General features: G+C 42.9%; 1 protein-coding gene across 1 annotated transcript in view; it reads right to left on the reverse strand.

Annotated features, from left to right (window-relative positions):
• Nucleotides 1-13083, reverse strand: part of LOC134352750 (desmoglein-2-like) — a 72641-nt gene that overhangs the window by 20901 nt on the left and 38657 nt on the right. Inside the window, exons 8-12 of the mRNA XM_063060179.1 lie at nucleotides 9293-9427; nucleotides 8771-8956; nucleotides 4238-4584; nucleotides 3160-3305; nucleotides 1788-2012 (exon numbers count right to left, since the gene is read on the reverse strand). Of these exons, the coding sequence (XP_062916249.1) occupies nucleotides 1788-2012; nucleotides 3160-3305; nucleotides 4238-4584; nucleotides 8771-8956; nucleotides 9293-9427 (1039 nt within the window). The remainder of the gene's footprint in view (nucleotides 1-1787; nucleotides 2013-3159; nucleotides 3306-4237; nucleotides 4585-8770; nucleotides 8957-9292; nucleotides 9428-13083) is intronic.

Consider the following 13083-nt stretch of genomic DNA (forward strand, 5'->3'; position numbering starts at 1 on the left):
CATAGGCAAGATGAATAGACATGGTCTTTCTCTCCCTGCCCCCCAGGGTAGGGAAATCTAAAATTAGAGAGTTTAAAGTGAAACAAAGGGTTTGAAGTGGTTTCCTCCACTCAGATCAATATTTGGAACAAGCTGCCACAGGAAGGGTAGAGGTCCATGCAATTATGCAAGTTAAAAGGACACGTATAGACCCCTGGATAGGAAAGTGGCCTGGGTGAACCATCTGACCTGGTCCAGGGGCATAGATACTGACCCAGACCAGGGGATGTGCAGAGGGACTTAAAGGGATCTGAATAAAGATGGCAGAGACAATTATTGCAGGAAAACTATTAATGCCATGGAAGAAGTTACCTCTGCACAGAGCCATCAGTTAACTGAGGTTCCCAGTATATAGTTGAAGTCAAATGCTGTAAATTTAAAAGGCTGGCCAAAGGATATTGTGTGTATTTGGGTTTTTAGTGGGTTTCCCTGTGTGGTAAGTGGATGCTATTCATCAGTGTGAGAAATAGGTTTGTTACAGATACATTCTCAAAAAGAGAATTATAGCACAAATCCACAACAGAAGTACAGAAACAAATTAGAAGCAGGAGTAGGCCACTCAGCCCCTCAAACCTGTCCCATCATTCAATACGATTTGGCCAGAACTAACCCAGACTCCTGTGCCAACTCCTCAGATCCCCAATTTTTCCTATCTTCTCAATTATTATCTACCACCTTAAATATATCCAATGATCCACTAGCCTCGGGAGGTGAGGGATGGGGTGAGGGTGGTAAGTGAATTTCAGAGGGTCGCCACCTTTATAAAGAAGGGATTTCTGTGTACCTCACTTTAAGTGACCAGCTCTATATTTTGTAGCTAGTTCCCCGTATGTGACCTTCCAGCAACTCGTTGAGTGGGGTGGGGAGGGTGGGTGGAAATGGGGGCACCAGCATTCAGGAACATTCTTTTGCCAGTCCAATATCTGGCCTGGCCTGTAGATGTACCACATCTGCATTGTTGGCCTTCGAGTGAGGAGCGGAGACACAAGACTCCGCCCTGTGCTCCAATACCCCACATCCCTGCACCCTGCACATAAACAATAACCTGACAACGAACTCCACCCCCCGTCCCCAAAGCCAATCCCAAAAACTTCCTCCCAAAATAAGAAAACTAAAAGTGAAACTCAAACAGAAGCTTGACCTCAACAAGTCACATGGTCACATTGTTAAGTTGCATGAACAAGTTGGGCAAAAGATGGTTCTATAGTTCTTTGATTCCACAGAAACCCTTAAAAGCATTCCAAAGGACTTCCCCCAAGCCAATTCCTGGAATGGGTGGAGTCTCCCATCAAGAGACGTGTTTTAGTGTGTTTTTATTTTGTGAGGTTCAGGAAAATGAGGAATGACCTACAAGATTCTATGAGGGTTTGACTAGGTTAGGTTAGTGTTAAGATGCAGGGATGTGGGGTGATCCACATGTGGGATGTGTGATGTCACTTTCAGGGAACTATGTACCTGTGCTCTTAGATCCCACTGCTCTATGACACTCCCCAGGGTCTATCATTCACTTTGAATGTCCTAGCCTGATCTGACGTCACAAATTAGAACAATTCTCATTTACCTGGTTTGAGCACCATTTGCATTCCTCAGCCCATTTACTCAGCCAATCGAGAACCCCCATGTAATTTTTTTTTTTTTTTTTAAAAAAAGGGACCAAGACTGCACAGTATTCCAGGTGTAACCTCATTATCACCCAGAATACTTGTAAACTGAGGACCAATTCCAACTAGCTATGAAATAATTCTTACCATCTTTGCGTAAAATCTTCCATTTATCAGCAACCTCAGGTACATCATCGAACTTAAAGGTAAAGGGAGCACCATTTGGATAGGAGTCCAGGTCTTCTGCAGTGACAATCAATGATTTGGCTGTGTCACACATGCAGGGCTGTAGGTTTTTAATGATGGGGATGTTATCGTTTTCGTCATCTACCTCAATAACCACTGTCCCAGTGGAGGTCTTCGGTTTGGGGCCTGTGAGACAGAAAAGAAAGAAATTTTAATTAACAATCTGTAGATATGCTGAAGTATAGAGTCATACAGCATGGAAACAACCCCCTCAGCCTAACCTGTCTGTGTCGACAAAGATACCTACCTGAACTAGTCCCATATCTCTCCAAATCTTTCACATGTACATATCTAAATGTCTTTTACACTTTGTAATTATACCCTTCCACAGGCAACTCATACCACACACCCAGCACCCTCTGTGAAAAACTTCCTCTTCAGATACCCTTTAAATCTTTCTCCTCTTATTTTAAACCTACCCCCCACCCCAGTTCTTGATCCCCTAGTCCTGGTGGAAACAGACCGTGTGCATTTACTCTCATGTCCTTCATCTTATACACTTCCATAAGATCGTATCTCGGTTTTCTACCCTCCAGGGAAAACAGTCCCAGCCTTCCAGTCTCTCCACATAACTCAAGTCCTCCAGTCCCGGTAACGTCCTTGTGGAACCTTTCTGCAGCCTCCCTCGTTTAATCACATCTTTACTGTGATTAAGTTAAGAGGATGTAGAGGGTACAGTATGGTGACCAGAATTACATACAATATTCAGTGTAGTCTCACCAATGTCCTTTATAAGTGTCACAGGATGTCCCGACTTATGCACTCAACGCCCCTCCTAATGAAGACAACCATGCCATATGCTTGCTTCACCACTTTGTCGATGCACATCACCATGTTTTGGGAAATAGGTATGCGGATCCCCTCTTCTACAACATTTCCCAGGGTTCTGTTAGCTACTGTGCAAGTCCTGCTAAACTTCCCAAATTGCATCACTTGCCCGAGTTAAATTGCATTTACCATTCCTTTGCCCACTTTCTCAGTTGACCTTGAGTTTCCAGTTGACATGGGCATCATGGAGTTAAATCAGCAGAGAAACAGGACCTTTGATTCATCATAGCCAAGCTGACCATTATCAATACTGCTTATATTTACCTACCTTCAGTTCTTCTAGGCATTGGCAATTCAATTACTAGTTAAAGGTTCTGATGTTCTACAGACTAGATACTTTTTAAAATGTCTTGGAAGTACCTGATCCACCACCTCAACCTTCCTAGCAGGAAACCTTGGGAGAGCATCAGTAAATGACACTGAACATATATCACCAGTCACTCACCATTGTTACTTATGGCCAATACTGTTGCTGTGTACTTCCCATCGACTATATGCTCAGCTTCACGATCGGGCACCTTAGCAAGTGTTATTTCTGACGTTTCGGGGTTGATGTTGAAGAAGTTGGCTGGGTCGAAACCCTTTGCATACCTACAGGAAAAGGCACCATTGATTTTTCTTTCTGTGACTGGGATCTTGCGAGTGCATGTACACACACACACACACACACACACACACACACACACACACACACACCTAATTGCCACAAGTGCACTCACACCACCAGTAGATAACAGCTCAGCACATCACAGAAAACCAGCCTCCCTTCCATGGACTCTGTCTATACTCCTCGCTGCCTCAGTAAAACACCTAACATAAAGACCCTGCCCAGCACAGACATCCTCTCTTTTCCTCCCTCCCATTGGACAGGAGATACAAAATCCTGGAAGGGATGTATAACCAGGCTCAAGAACAGCTTCTGTCAGCTCGTACAAGACTATTGAACCCTCCTCTAGAATGATAAAATGGACTCAACTTCAATCTATATTGTCATGGCCACTGCATCTCAGTGTCTGCCTGCACTATACTTTCTCTGTAACTAACACATCATTCTGCATTCAATTATTACTTTTCCCCTGTATTACCTCAATGCACCTTTGTAATGAAATGATTGGTATGGATAGCATGCAAAACAGTTTCACTCTGCTTGGTAGATGCGTGAATAATCTAAGGAGAGATATTTTCACAGAGGGTGTTGTGAGTGAGGAGCGAGCTTCCAACTGAAGTGGTTGATTGCAGGCTCAATTAGAACATTTAAGAGAAATTTGGATAGGTACATAGACAAGAGGGGTATGGAGGGCTATGGTTCAGGTGTAAATAGTTGAGACTAGGCAGGCCAGGCCAATGTAAACTAGATGGGCTGAAGGGCCTGTTCTTGTGCTGTAGTGCTCTATGACTATGTGATAATAATAAACCAATTTTCCCTTGACACACACAGGTGTAAACACACAAGCAACGCTTTCAAGCACACCAGCCACACAGGGACACCACATCACAGGTTATGACGGGCAGGAACCCTTTACCTGACTCCCTCACTCTCTTTCCCAGTATCCACACTGATGGCTGGGTATCTTCCAAGCTTCTGACCCAAATGGAACTTTTTCTTGTCTTCACCGACAATGATTCGTTTCTTAGTCGGCTTGAATGAAAATCCTTCCTTCTGATCCTTCACATTAACTTTTAATTTGATTGGTTTAAGTCCCCCGCTTCCACCAGCCCCGCCACCTCCGCCAGCCCCACCACCTCCGCCAGCCCCGCCACCTCCGCCAGCCCCGCCACCTCCGCCAGCAAGGACTGAAGCATGGTAAGCTGCTTTGTTGGAAACCGTCAGGAGCAAGTTTCTGGTTGATGATTCCTCGTAGTCCAGTTCCTGTGGAGTATGAGAAAACACAAGTGTTAATAGGTAAACTGAGGGGCACTGCCAACCACAACTCAAGGCAAAATTTGAAAAAGATGTATTGACTTTGGAGACCGTGCAGAGGAGGTTCACAGTATCGATTCCAGAGTTGAAGGGGCTAGTCTAAAAAGGAGACATTGACTTGCTTGGGACCATACTTGCTTGCATTCAGAGAATGGGACAGAATCTTATAGAAACACACAAAACCACAAAAGGGATACACAAAAGAGGCTCCATTGGTTCCAAGTTGGTTCCATTGTTAGGTGAGACTGGGGGGCATAGCTTTAAGATTCGGGGGAATAAATTTAGGGTGGAGATGAGGAGAAACTGCTTTTCCAGGAGAATGGAAAATCTGTGGAATTGTCTGCACAGCAAATCAGTAGACGCTGCCTCATTAGATATATTTAAGACACAGTTCAATATTTTATTGCATAGAAGGGGAATTAAGGGTTATTATGGGAGGTAGGTGGAGCTGAGTTCACAGTCATACCAGCTATTATCTTACTGAATGGTGGAACAGACTTGACAGGCCAGGTAACCAACTCCTATTCCTTACATACATTCCTTTGCTGTCAGACAAAATTAAACCCCACAATATTCAGTCAGTGAATAAAAGAAAAAAAACTCATTTCTATGATGCCTTCTACATCCCAGTCAAATCACCTCAATAAAGAGCAATGCTGAAAATCCGACATAAAGTTGGGGTTGTTGGAAACCTGCAGCAAATCAGCCAGCAACGATTAGAATCAGGTTTATTGCTGACATACAGTACACCATGAAATGTGTAGCTCCGTGGCAGCAGCACTGTGCAAGACAAAACATGCTGTACGTTACAAGCAAAAAAAGTGCGAAAGCAGAATAGTGAGTTAGTGCTCACAGTTTGGTGTACTGTTCTGAAATCTAATTTTGGAGGGGAAGAAGCTGTTCCTAATGTGAGTGTGGGCATTCAGGCTCCTGTTCCTCCTTCCTGATGGCAATGCTGACAAGAGGGATATCGAGTAAGTAGAGGTTACATTTCAAAGTTCAGCTATTTACCCTCAGGTCTGGATCATTTACAACATGGCAGCAGGATTTTCAAGTATACTGCACCTCCTCTGTCCCATTCTCTCCCTCTCCTGATCCACCTCAGACTTCTCTCACAATCCATACTTCACAAACCTATTGCCCTGTTTTTATTTGTCCCCTTAGCCATTCCATCTGCCCATCACCCACACACTCCCCTCCCCCATCCACTGGGTCCCCTCCCCCCAATGTTCCCATCAGCCCTCCCCACCTTCCTATCTGCTTCAATGCTCCACCTTTACTATCCGATTCTATCAGTCACAGCCCTTTCACTATCGCCTCCTAGCCTTGGTCATCATCACCAGCCTTCTATCCCTAAAATGACTATCAGAGTGCATCATGACTGGTTGCATCAAGGTCTCTTACAGAAATTCAGATGCACAGGAATACAAGCAGCTACAGAGAGTAGTGCACTCTGGCCAACACATCACACTCTTCCCCTCTATTGGTAGTATCTACACGAGGTGGGGCTTCAAGAAGGCAAGATCCGTCAAAAATCTCCACCATCCAGGCCATGCCATCTTCTTGCAGACACCATCAAGAAAGAGGCACAGAAGCCTGAAGTCCCACATCACCAGGCTCAAGAACAGCTACTATCCTTCGACCACCTGTTTCTTGAACCAACTGGCACAATCCTAATCATAGCCAATAGCAATACTAACTATTTTGCACTAAAATGGACTTTTGTTTTTGTTTTGGTTGCATTCTTTCTGGTAGGAATTGTACATAATTTATATTTTCTTTGTGAATGCTGCTTCCATGTTGCTCTGTGCCTCTGATGCTGTTGCAAGTGGGTTTTTCATTGCACCTGTTCAGACACGTACTTGTGCACACGATAATAAACTCAACTTTCAGCCACTCCTCACGTGGATCCACTCACTTTCCAGCTCTTGCCTCACCACCTCCCCCCCTCCTCACCCCTTTACACTGGTGATTCCTTCTCTATTCATTCAGTCCGGGTGAAAACATCAACTGACAACTTCCCTCCACAGATACTGCCTGACCTGCTGAGTTCCTCCAGCAGATTACTTGTTGTTCCAGATTCCAGTATCCGCAGTCCCTTGTCTTTTCGTTGTTTTCTCCAGACCTTCTTGACCTGCTGATTGCTTTTAGTATTTAACTTTTCATCTCAATAGAGTTGAACGTTGCTGCAAGCACATAATTGCAGGTAATCTGTGCACAGCAAGGTCCAACAAACAGCAATGTGCAACTATGACTAGAAAATCATATAGGGACCAACTGGCACAGAAACTGATCCGGAACCCCTTCCTTATTTAAGATAACGGCCTCCCAAGGAAGCAGACTAGACTTGAGCTCTCTGGGCATGAACGTCAGCCAATGCTATTAAATTTGGGCTGCATTCCAAAGGTCCTTATGCCACTGTTTAATTGCACGATGAAAAAAAATTAACAACTCTTAAATCATTTAGCAGGTAAAAAAAAAGACAGTTTTTGTTTTAAAATGTCCCTTTTACTGCTATCTTTCCCTTACCAGTTCCTAGTACATATATTAAAACACATGGTTGAGAACACATTCCAGTTTGTACCAATTGTGCTGAGATGAGAATGGTTGAGGGCTCCAGTTTCTGAGGTGTGAATAACCGAATGCCTGTTCTACTCCAATCACATGAGCACTATGCCAAAAATGCACACTAGTGCTTCTACTTCCTTAGCCTACTGAGGAAATTTGATATGTCCCCATTGACTTTCCTTTCCTAATGCATGGAAATACAGGAGACTACAGATGCTGAAATCAGGAGCAAGTTTCTGCTAGAAGAATTCCGTGTGTTGATCAACACCAGGACTAGGAAAGGAATCATTGATGCTTCAGGTCAAAACCCTGGATCTGCACTGCAACAACCTTGCATGCTGATGCAGAGTTTCAACCCGACACAAGTGATTCCTTAACACCCACAGACGCTGCTCAACTTGCTCAGTTCTTCCAGCAAATTGTTGGTTGTTTACCTAACTGGATGTGTCATGGTTTGTTACAGCAAGTGCTCTGCCCAAAACTGGAAGGCCATGACAATAGGAGCAGAGTTAGGCAATTCAGCCCATCGTCTGCTCTACCATTTCATCATGGCTGATTTATTATTCCTTTCAACCCCATTCCCTTTGATGCCATGACTAATCAAGAATCTATCAATCTCTGTTTTACAGGTGCCACAAATTCACTGTCCTCTGGCTAAAGAAATTCCTCATCTCTGTTCTAAATGGACGTCACTCTATTCTGAAGTTGTGCCCTCTGGTCCTAGACTCCCCCACTATTGGAAATACTCTTTCCACATCCTCTCTATCTAGGCCTTTCAATGAGCTTCAACAGGTTTCAATGAGCTTCTCCCATCCAGACAGTACAAGTCCAGAGCCATCCAATGCTCCAGAGATACAATGCAGGAGATTGTGGACACAGCCCAGTCTGACAAAAACAAGCCTCTCCTCCATGGACTCTGTATCCTCTGCCTGATGGGAAGGGTTTTTTATTACATTGGCTGTTTTCCTGAGGCAGCAAAAAGTGTAGACAAAAGTTTGAAAACGTGCACCAACCTCAAGGACAGCTTTTATTTTGCTATTATCAGACTCTTGAACAGACCTCCCAGGACATATGAACTCACGATCCTTCAATCTATTGCATCATAGCCCTTGCAGTTTATGTGTCTGTCTGCACTTCTTCCATAAATAATATTCTGTTATTGCTTTTCATTTTGTACTATCTCAGAGTACTTCTGTATGGAATGACATGTTGGATAGCACACAAGAAGTTTTTCTACAGTATCTTGGTGCAAGTGACAATAATAAATCAGTTACCAACAGTGACAGCTCACTGCCAGAGTTTCTCCAGCTGAGTTGTTTGCTGCTTCAAATTCTAGATTCTGCAGTCGCCCAGTCCTTTTTTACTTCCAACTCTCATCAATTCTAAATTGACAACTGGTCTGAGATACCAACTGGTCCTTCAAGAGCACTGAAGTATAGGCTAATCATCCTGAACCTTCCCTCATGGGACAATCCCCTCAACCCTTGCATCAGCCTCGCACTCCTAAAGAACATACTCCTTCCGTTATAACAGAATAAGTACGACGTCTCTGGATTTTCAACATTACCTTCTGAAGTATCAAAATTCCTTCATTAGTTTGCTCATCCATTTCGAACCTGAAGTGTCCGTCCTCATTCCCCTCAATAATTTCAAAGTTCCCCAGCCAGTTGTCAGTAAATTCTTGATCCTTATCGAACACTTTGATCCGTATGACATCATCACTCAACGTATTCTCTAGAACAGATACCTCATACTGAAGAAAAAAAGGAAACAAAGTTGTGAATTAAATTTCACTCATCCAACAGAAATCTTTTCCACTTAAGACGGCAGAGGTACAAAGATTGAAGAGATATTGACAACTCTTCTAAAAACCACAGCATTTATCATCCTGTCTTGGAAATATGTCCCCATTCCTTTCTCAGTGGGTCTAAGTTTTGCAAATCCCTCCCCTACAGCTTGGATCACTTCATCAAAATATCTTCTTATATACAAGAAACTGTTAAAGTGTTCAGTTTTCCTTTAAAAATAAAAAAAAGTGTGCATGATAGTGGTAGCACAAAATTTTTATGGAAATTTTCAGGATTCCTACCTCTTCTTTTTCAGTTGTAGGAATATTATCATTGACATCCAGGATCTGGATTTGGGCATTTGCTGTAGTGAACAATCCTTCTGCTTTTCCATTTAGGTCACGGGCTTCCACAAGAAGAGTGTACAAGTCTTGGGTCTGAATCAAAATAAGGCAAAAAATGATTGTAACATTATTCGTTTTAAGAACTACTTTCTGAATACCCAGAAAACTACCCAATTGCTAATTTCCTTGACTATTCCTGAGAACTCAGCTGCCCTTCTGGAATTTTAAGGATAGAAATTATTGTAACAGCTCTGCCTGTTACCACAAGAAACTGCAGAGTTGTGGGCGCAGCTCAGAACATCATGAAAACCAGCCTCCCTTTTATGGACTATCTACACTAGCTGCCTCAGTAATGAAGTTATCACATGTACATGGAAACATAGTGAAATGTGTTGCATGCATTAACAACCAACTCACCCAAGGGTGTGCTGGGGGCACTTACAAGTGTCATCACACATTCCAGTACCAGCACAGCATACCCACATTGCTTGGTAGAACACAATAAGCAATCAATATAAACAGACACCACCCACACCGAATATTCTCTCTTCTCATCCCTCTTTCTCACCAGGTAGAAGATATAAAAGCCTGGTAGCACATATCACTAGACTCAACTACAGCTTCTACCCTGCTCTTACAAGAGCATCAAATGGTTCCCTAGTACACTAAGATGGCCTTGACCTCATAACCTACCTCGCGCCATGTTGTGTACCTGCACTGCACTTTCTCTGTAGCTGTTGCACTTTATTTTGCATTCTGTTATTGTTTTACCTTGCAGCAACCAACTCAATACACTGTGTAACGAATTGATCCATGAACAGAATGCAAGACAAGCCTTTTTCCTTTATCCTGATACATGTGACAATAAACAACAGGAATTCTGCAGATGCTGGAAATTCAAGCAACATACATCAAAGTTGCTGGTGAACGCAGCAGGCCAGGCAGCATCTATAGGAAGAGGCGCAGTCGACATTTCAGGCCGAGACCCTTCGTCAGGACTAACATGTGACAATAACTAATTCCAATTCATAGCCTTATACCTTATTGGCTGCCTACACTGTACTTTCTCTGTAAATATTCTGCATTTTTATTGCTTTTTGTACTACCTTAATCCACTGATAAAATTAAATAAATATAATGAAGTTTTTCACTGTACCTCTGTACAGGTGACAGCAATAAACCAATTCTAATTCCAAATGGGGACCAAACACAGGCAAATTGGACTAGTTATATCAGAATCAGGTTTATTACCACTGGCAAATTACATGGTTTGTTGTTTTATGGCATCAGTACAATACAAAGACAGTAGCTTCCCTATCACTGATACAAGACAAACTGGTCTATAGCAACACGCTGGAGGAACTCAGCAGGTCGGGCAGCATCCGTGGAAACGATCAGTCAACGTTTTGGGCCGGAACCCTTCGTCAGGACTGAAGAGGGAAGGGGCAGAGGCCCTATAAAGAAGGTAGGGGGAGGGTGGGACAGAGAAACTGATGCAAAATACCACACCTTCTGCCTCCAAGCACATATTCGCTCAGTCTTTGGGTGGTCCTACCTTCACCCTAGCCTCCTTCTTTCACTCAAATGCCTTACAGTTCTTAGTCCTACTTGCCAAGGTTATGTCATGCTAACTCCAGACTCTCCTAATTCCCTTCCTGAGTTCTTTTATGGCCTTTTTAAAAAAAAAAAAATCCACGGGGCCGTGAATTGATCTTATCTTTTAAAAACTTAGAATTGTTTCCTTTTCCCTTCTTGACTAAATTCCCCACCTCTTTGTCCAATGTTTCTTTACCTTGGCATCTTTGTCCTTCCTTCTTACTGTGTAGTTGCTCTTCAAACACCCTCCACATCAGGTGTTGACTTGCCCAAAAACATCAGTTCCCAGTTAACACTTCCCAGTTCCTACCTAACACTTTTGTAACTTTCCCTGCTCCTTCTTGTGCAAAATCCATAATGGCCCTCATTCATAGCTACTTAAAACTTAAGGAGTTGTGATCACTGTTCCGGCAATACTTTCCACAGAAATGCCTGTTATCTGACCAGACTCTTTTCTCAGGACCAAGTTGAGTATGGCCCATTTTATAGTTGGACTATTTCCATACTTTTAAGACTATAAGATACAGGAGCAGAATTAGGCCATTTGGCCCATCGAGTCTGCTCCACTATTTCATCTTGCTTGATCCAATTTTCTCCTCAGCCCCAGTCTCCTGCCTTCTCCCCACATTCTTCATGCCCTGACCAATCAAGAATCTATCAACCTCTGCCTTAAATATACATATAGACTTGGCCTCCACAGCTGCCTGCGGCAAAGAATTCCACAGATTCACCACCCTCTGGCTAAAGAAATTCTTCATCTCCATTGTATAAGAATGCCCCTCTATTCTGAGGCTGTGTTCACTCATCTTAGATTCTCCCACTATGGGAAACATCGTCTCCACAACCACTATCAAACCATTCAATGGGTTTCAATGAGACAACCCCTCATTTTTCTGAATTCTAGTGAATAAAGGTCCAGAGTCATCACTCTTCATACAACAAGCCACTTAATCCTGGAATCATTTTTGTGAACCTCCTTTGAACCCTCTCCAGTTTCAGCACATCCTTTCCAAGATAGCGGACCTAAAACTGCTCACAATACTCCAAGTGAGGACTTTCCAGTACTTTATAAAGTCTCAACATTACATCTTTGCTTTTATATGTTAGTCCTCTTGAAATGAATGCTAACATTGCATTTGTCTTCTTCACCAAAAACTCATCCTGCAAATTATCCTTCAGTGCCTCAAGTTTTTGTAATTTCTCTCCATTTAGAAAATAGTCAACCCTTTCATTTCTTCTACCAAAGTGCATGATCATACACCTCAAAACACTTTCTATCTGCTATTTTTTTGCCCATTCTCCTAATCTGGCCAAAACCTTCGGTAACTTTTCTACTTCCTCAAAACTACATGCCCCTCTCCCCTTCTCCACATCATCTGCAAACTTTGCAACAAAAGCCATCAACTCCATCATCTAAATTATTGACGTATAACATTAAAAAAATAGTCCCAACACTGACCCCTGTAGAACACTAGTCACCCACAGCCAACCAGAAAAGGTTCCCTTTGTTCCCCACTATTTGCGTCTTGCCAATCAGCCACTGCTTAATCCAAGCTAGAATCTTTCCCTTGTAGCTTGATAAGCAGCCTGATGCTTGGCATCTTGTCAAAGGTCTGGGTGTCAATACCTCCAAGGACCTAATCTAGACCCAACATATTGATGGAGCCATAAAGAAGGCAAAGCTGCAACTATATTTCATTAGGAGTTTGAGGAGATTTGGTATGTCACCAAAAACATTTGCAAATGTACCATGTAGAGCGACCTAACTGGCTGCATCACCGTCTGGTATGGGGCTGCTGGGGGTGGTGGGGGGGCTATTGAAGAGAGTTGTAAAATTAGCCAGCTCCATCATGGGCACTGGCCTCCTTAATATCCAGGATATCTTCAAGGAGCGGTGCTTCAGAAGGATAGTGTCCATCATTAAGGACCCCCCATCACTCAGGACATGCCCTCTTCTCATTGCTACCATCAAGGAGGTACAGCTTCTTCCCCTTTACCATCCAATTTCTAAATGGACATTGAATTCATGAGCATTACCTTACTACATTTCTTTTTTTGCACTACTTATTTAATTATTTAATACATCTACATTACACACATTTAATATAATTCATTCCCCCCCATATTATGTATTGCATTGTAGTGCTGCCACA

Source organism: Mobula hypostoma, chromosome 1, assembly GCF_963921235.1.
Source record: "Mobula hypostoma chromosome 1, sMobHyp1.1, whole genome shotgun sequence".
In the NCBI taxonomy this organism is placed as follows: domain Eukaryota; kingdom Metazoa; phylum Chordata; class Chondrichthyes; order Myliobatiformes; family Myliobatidae; genus Mobula; species Mobula hypostoma.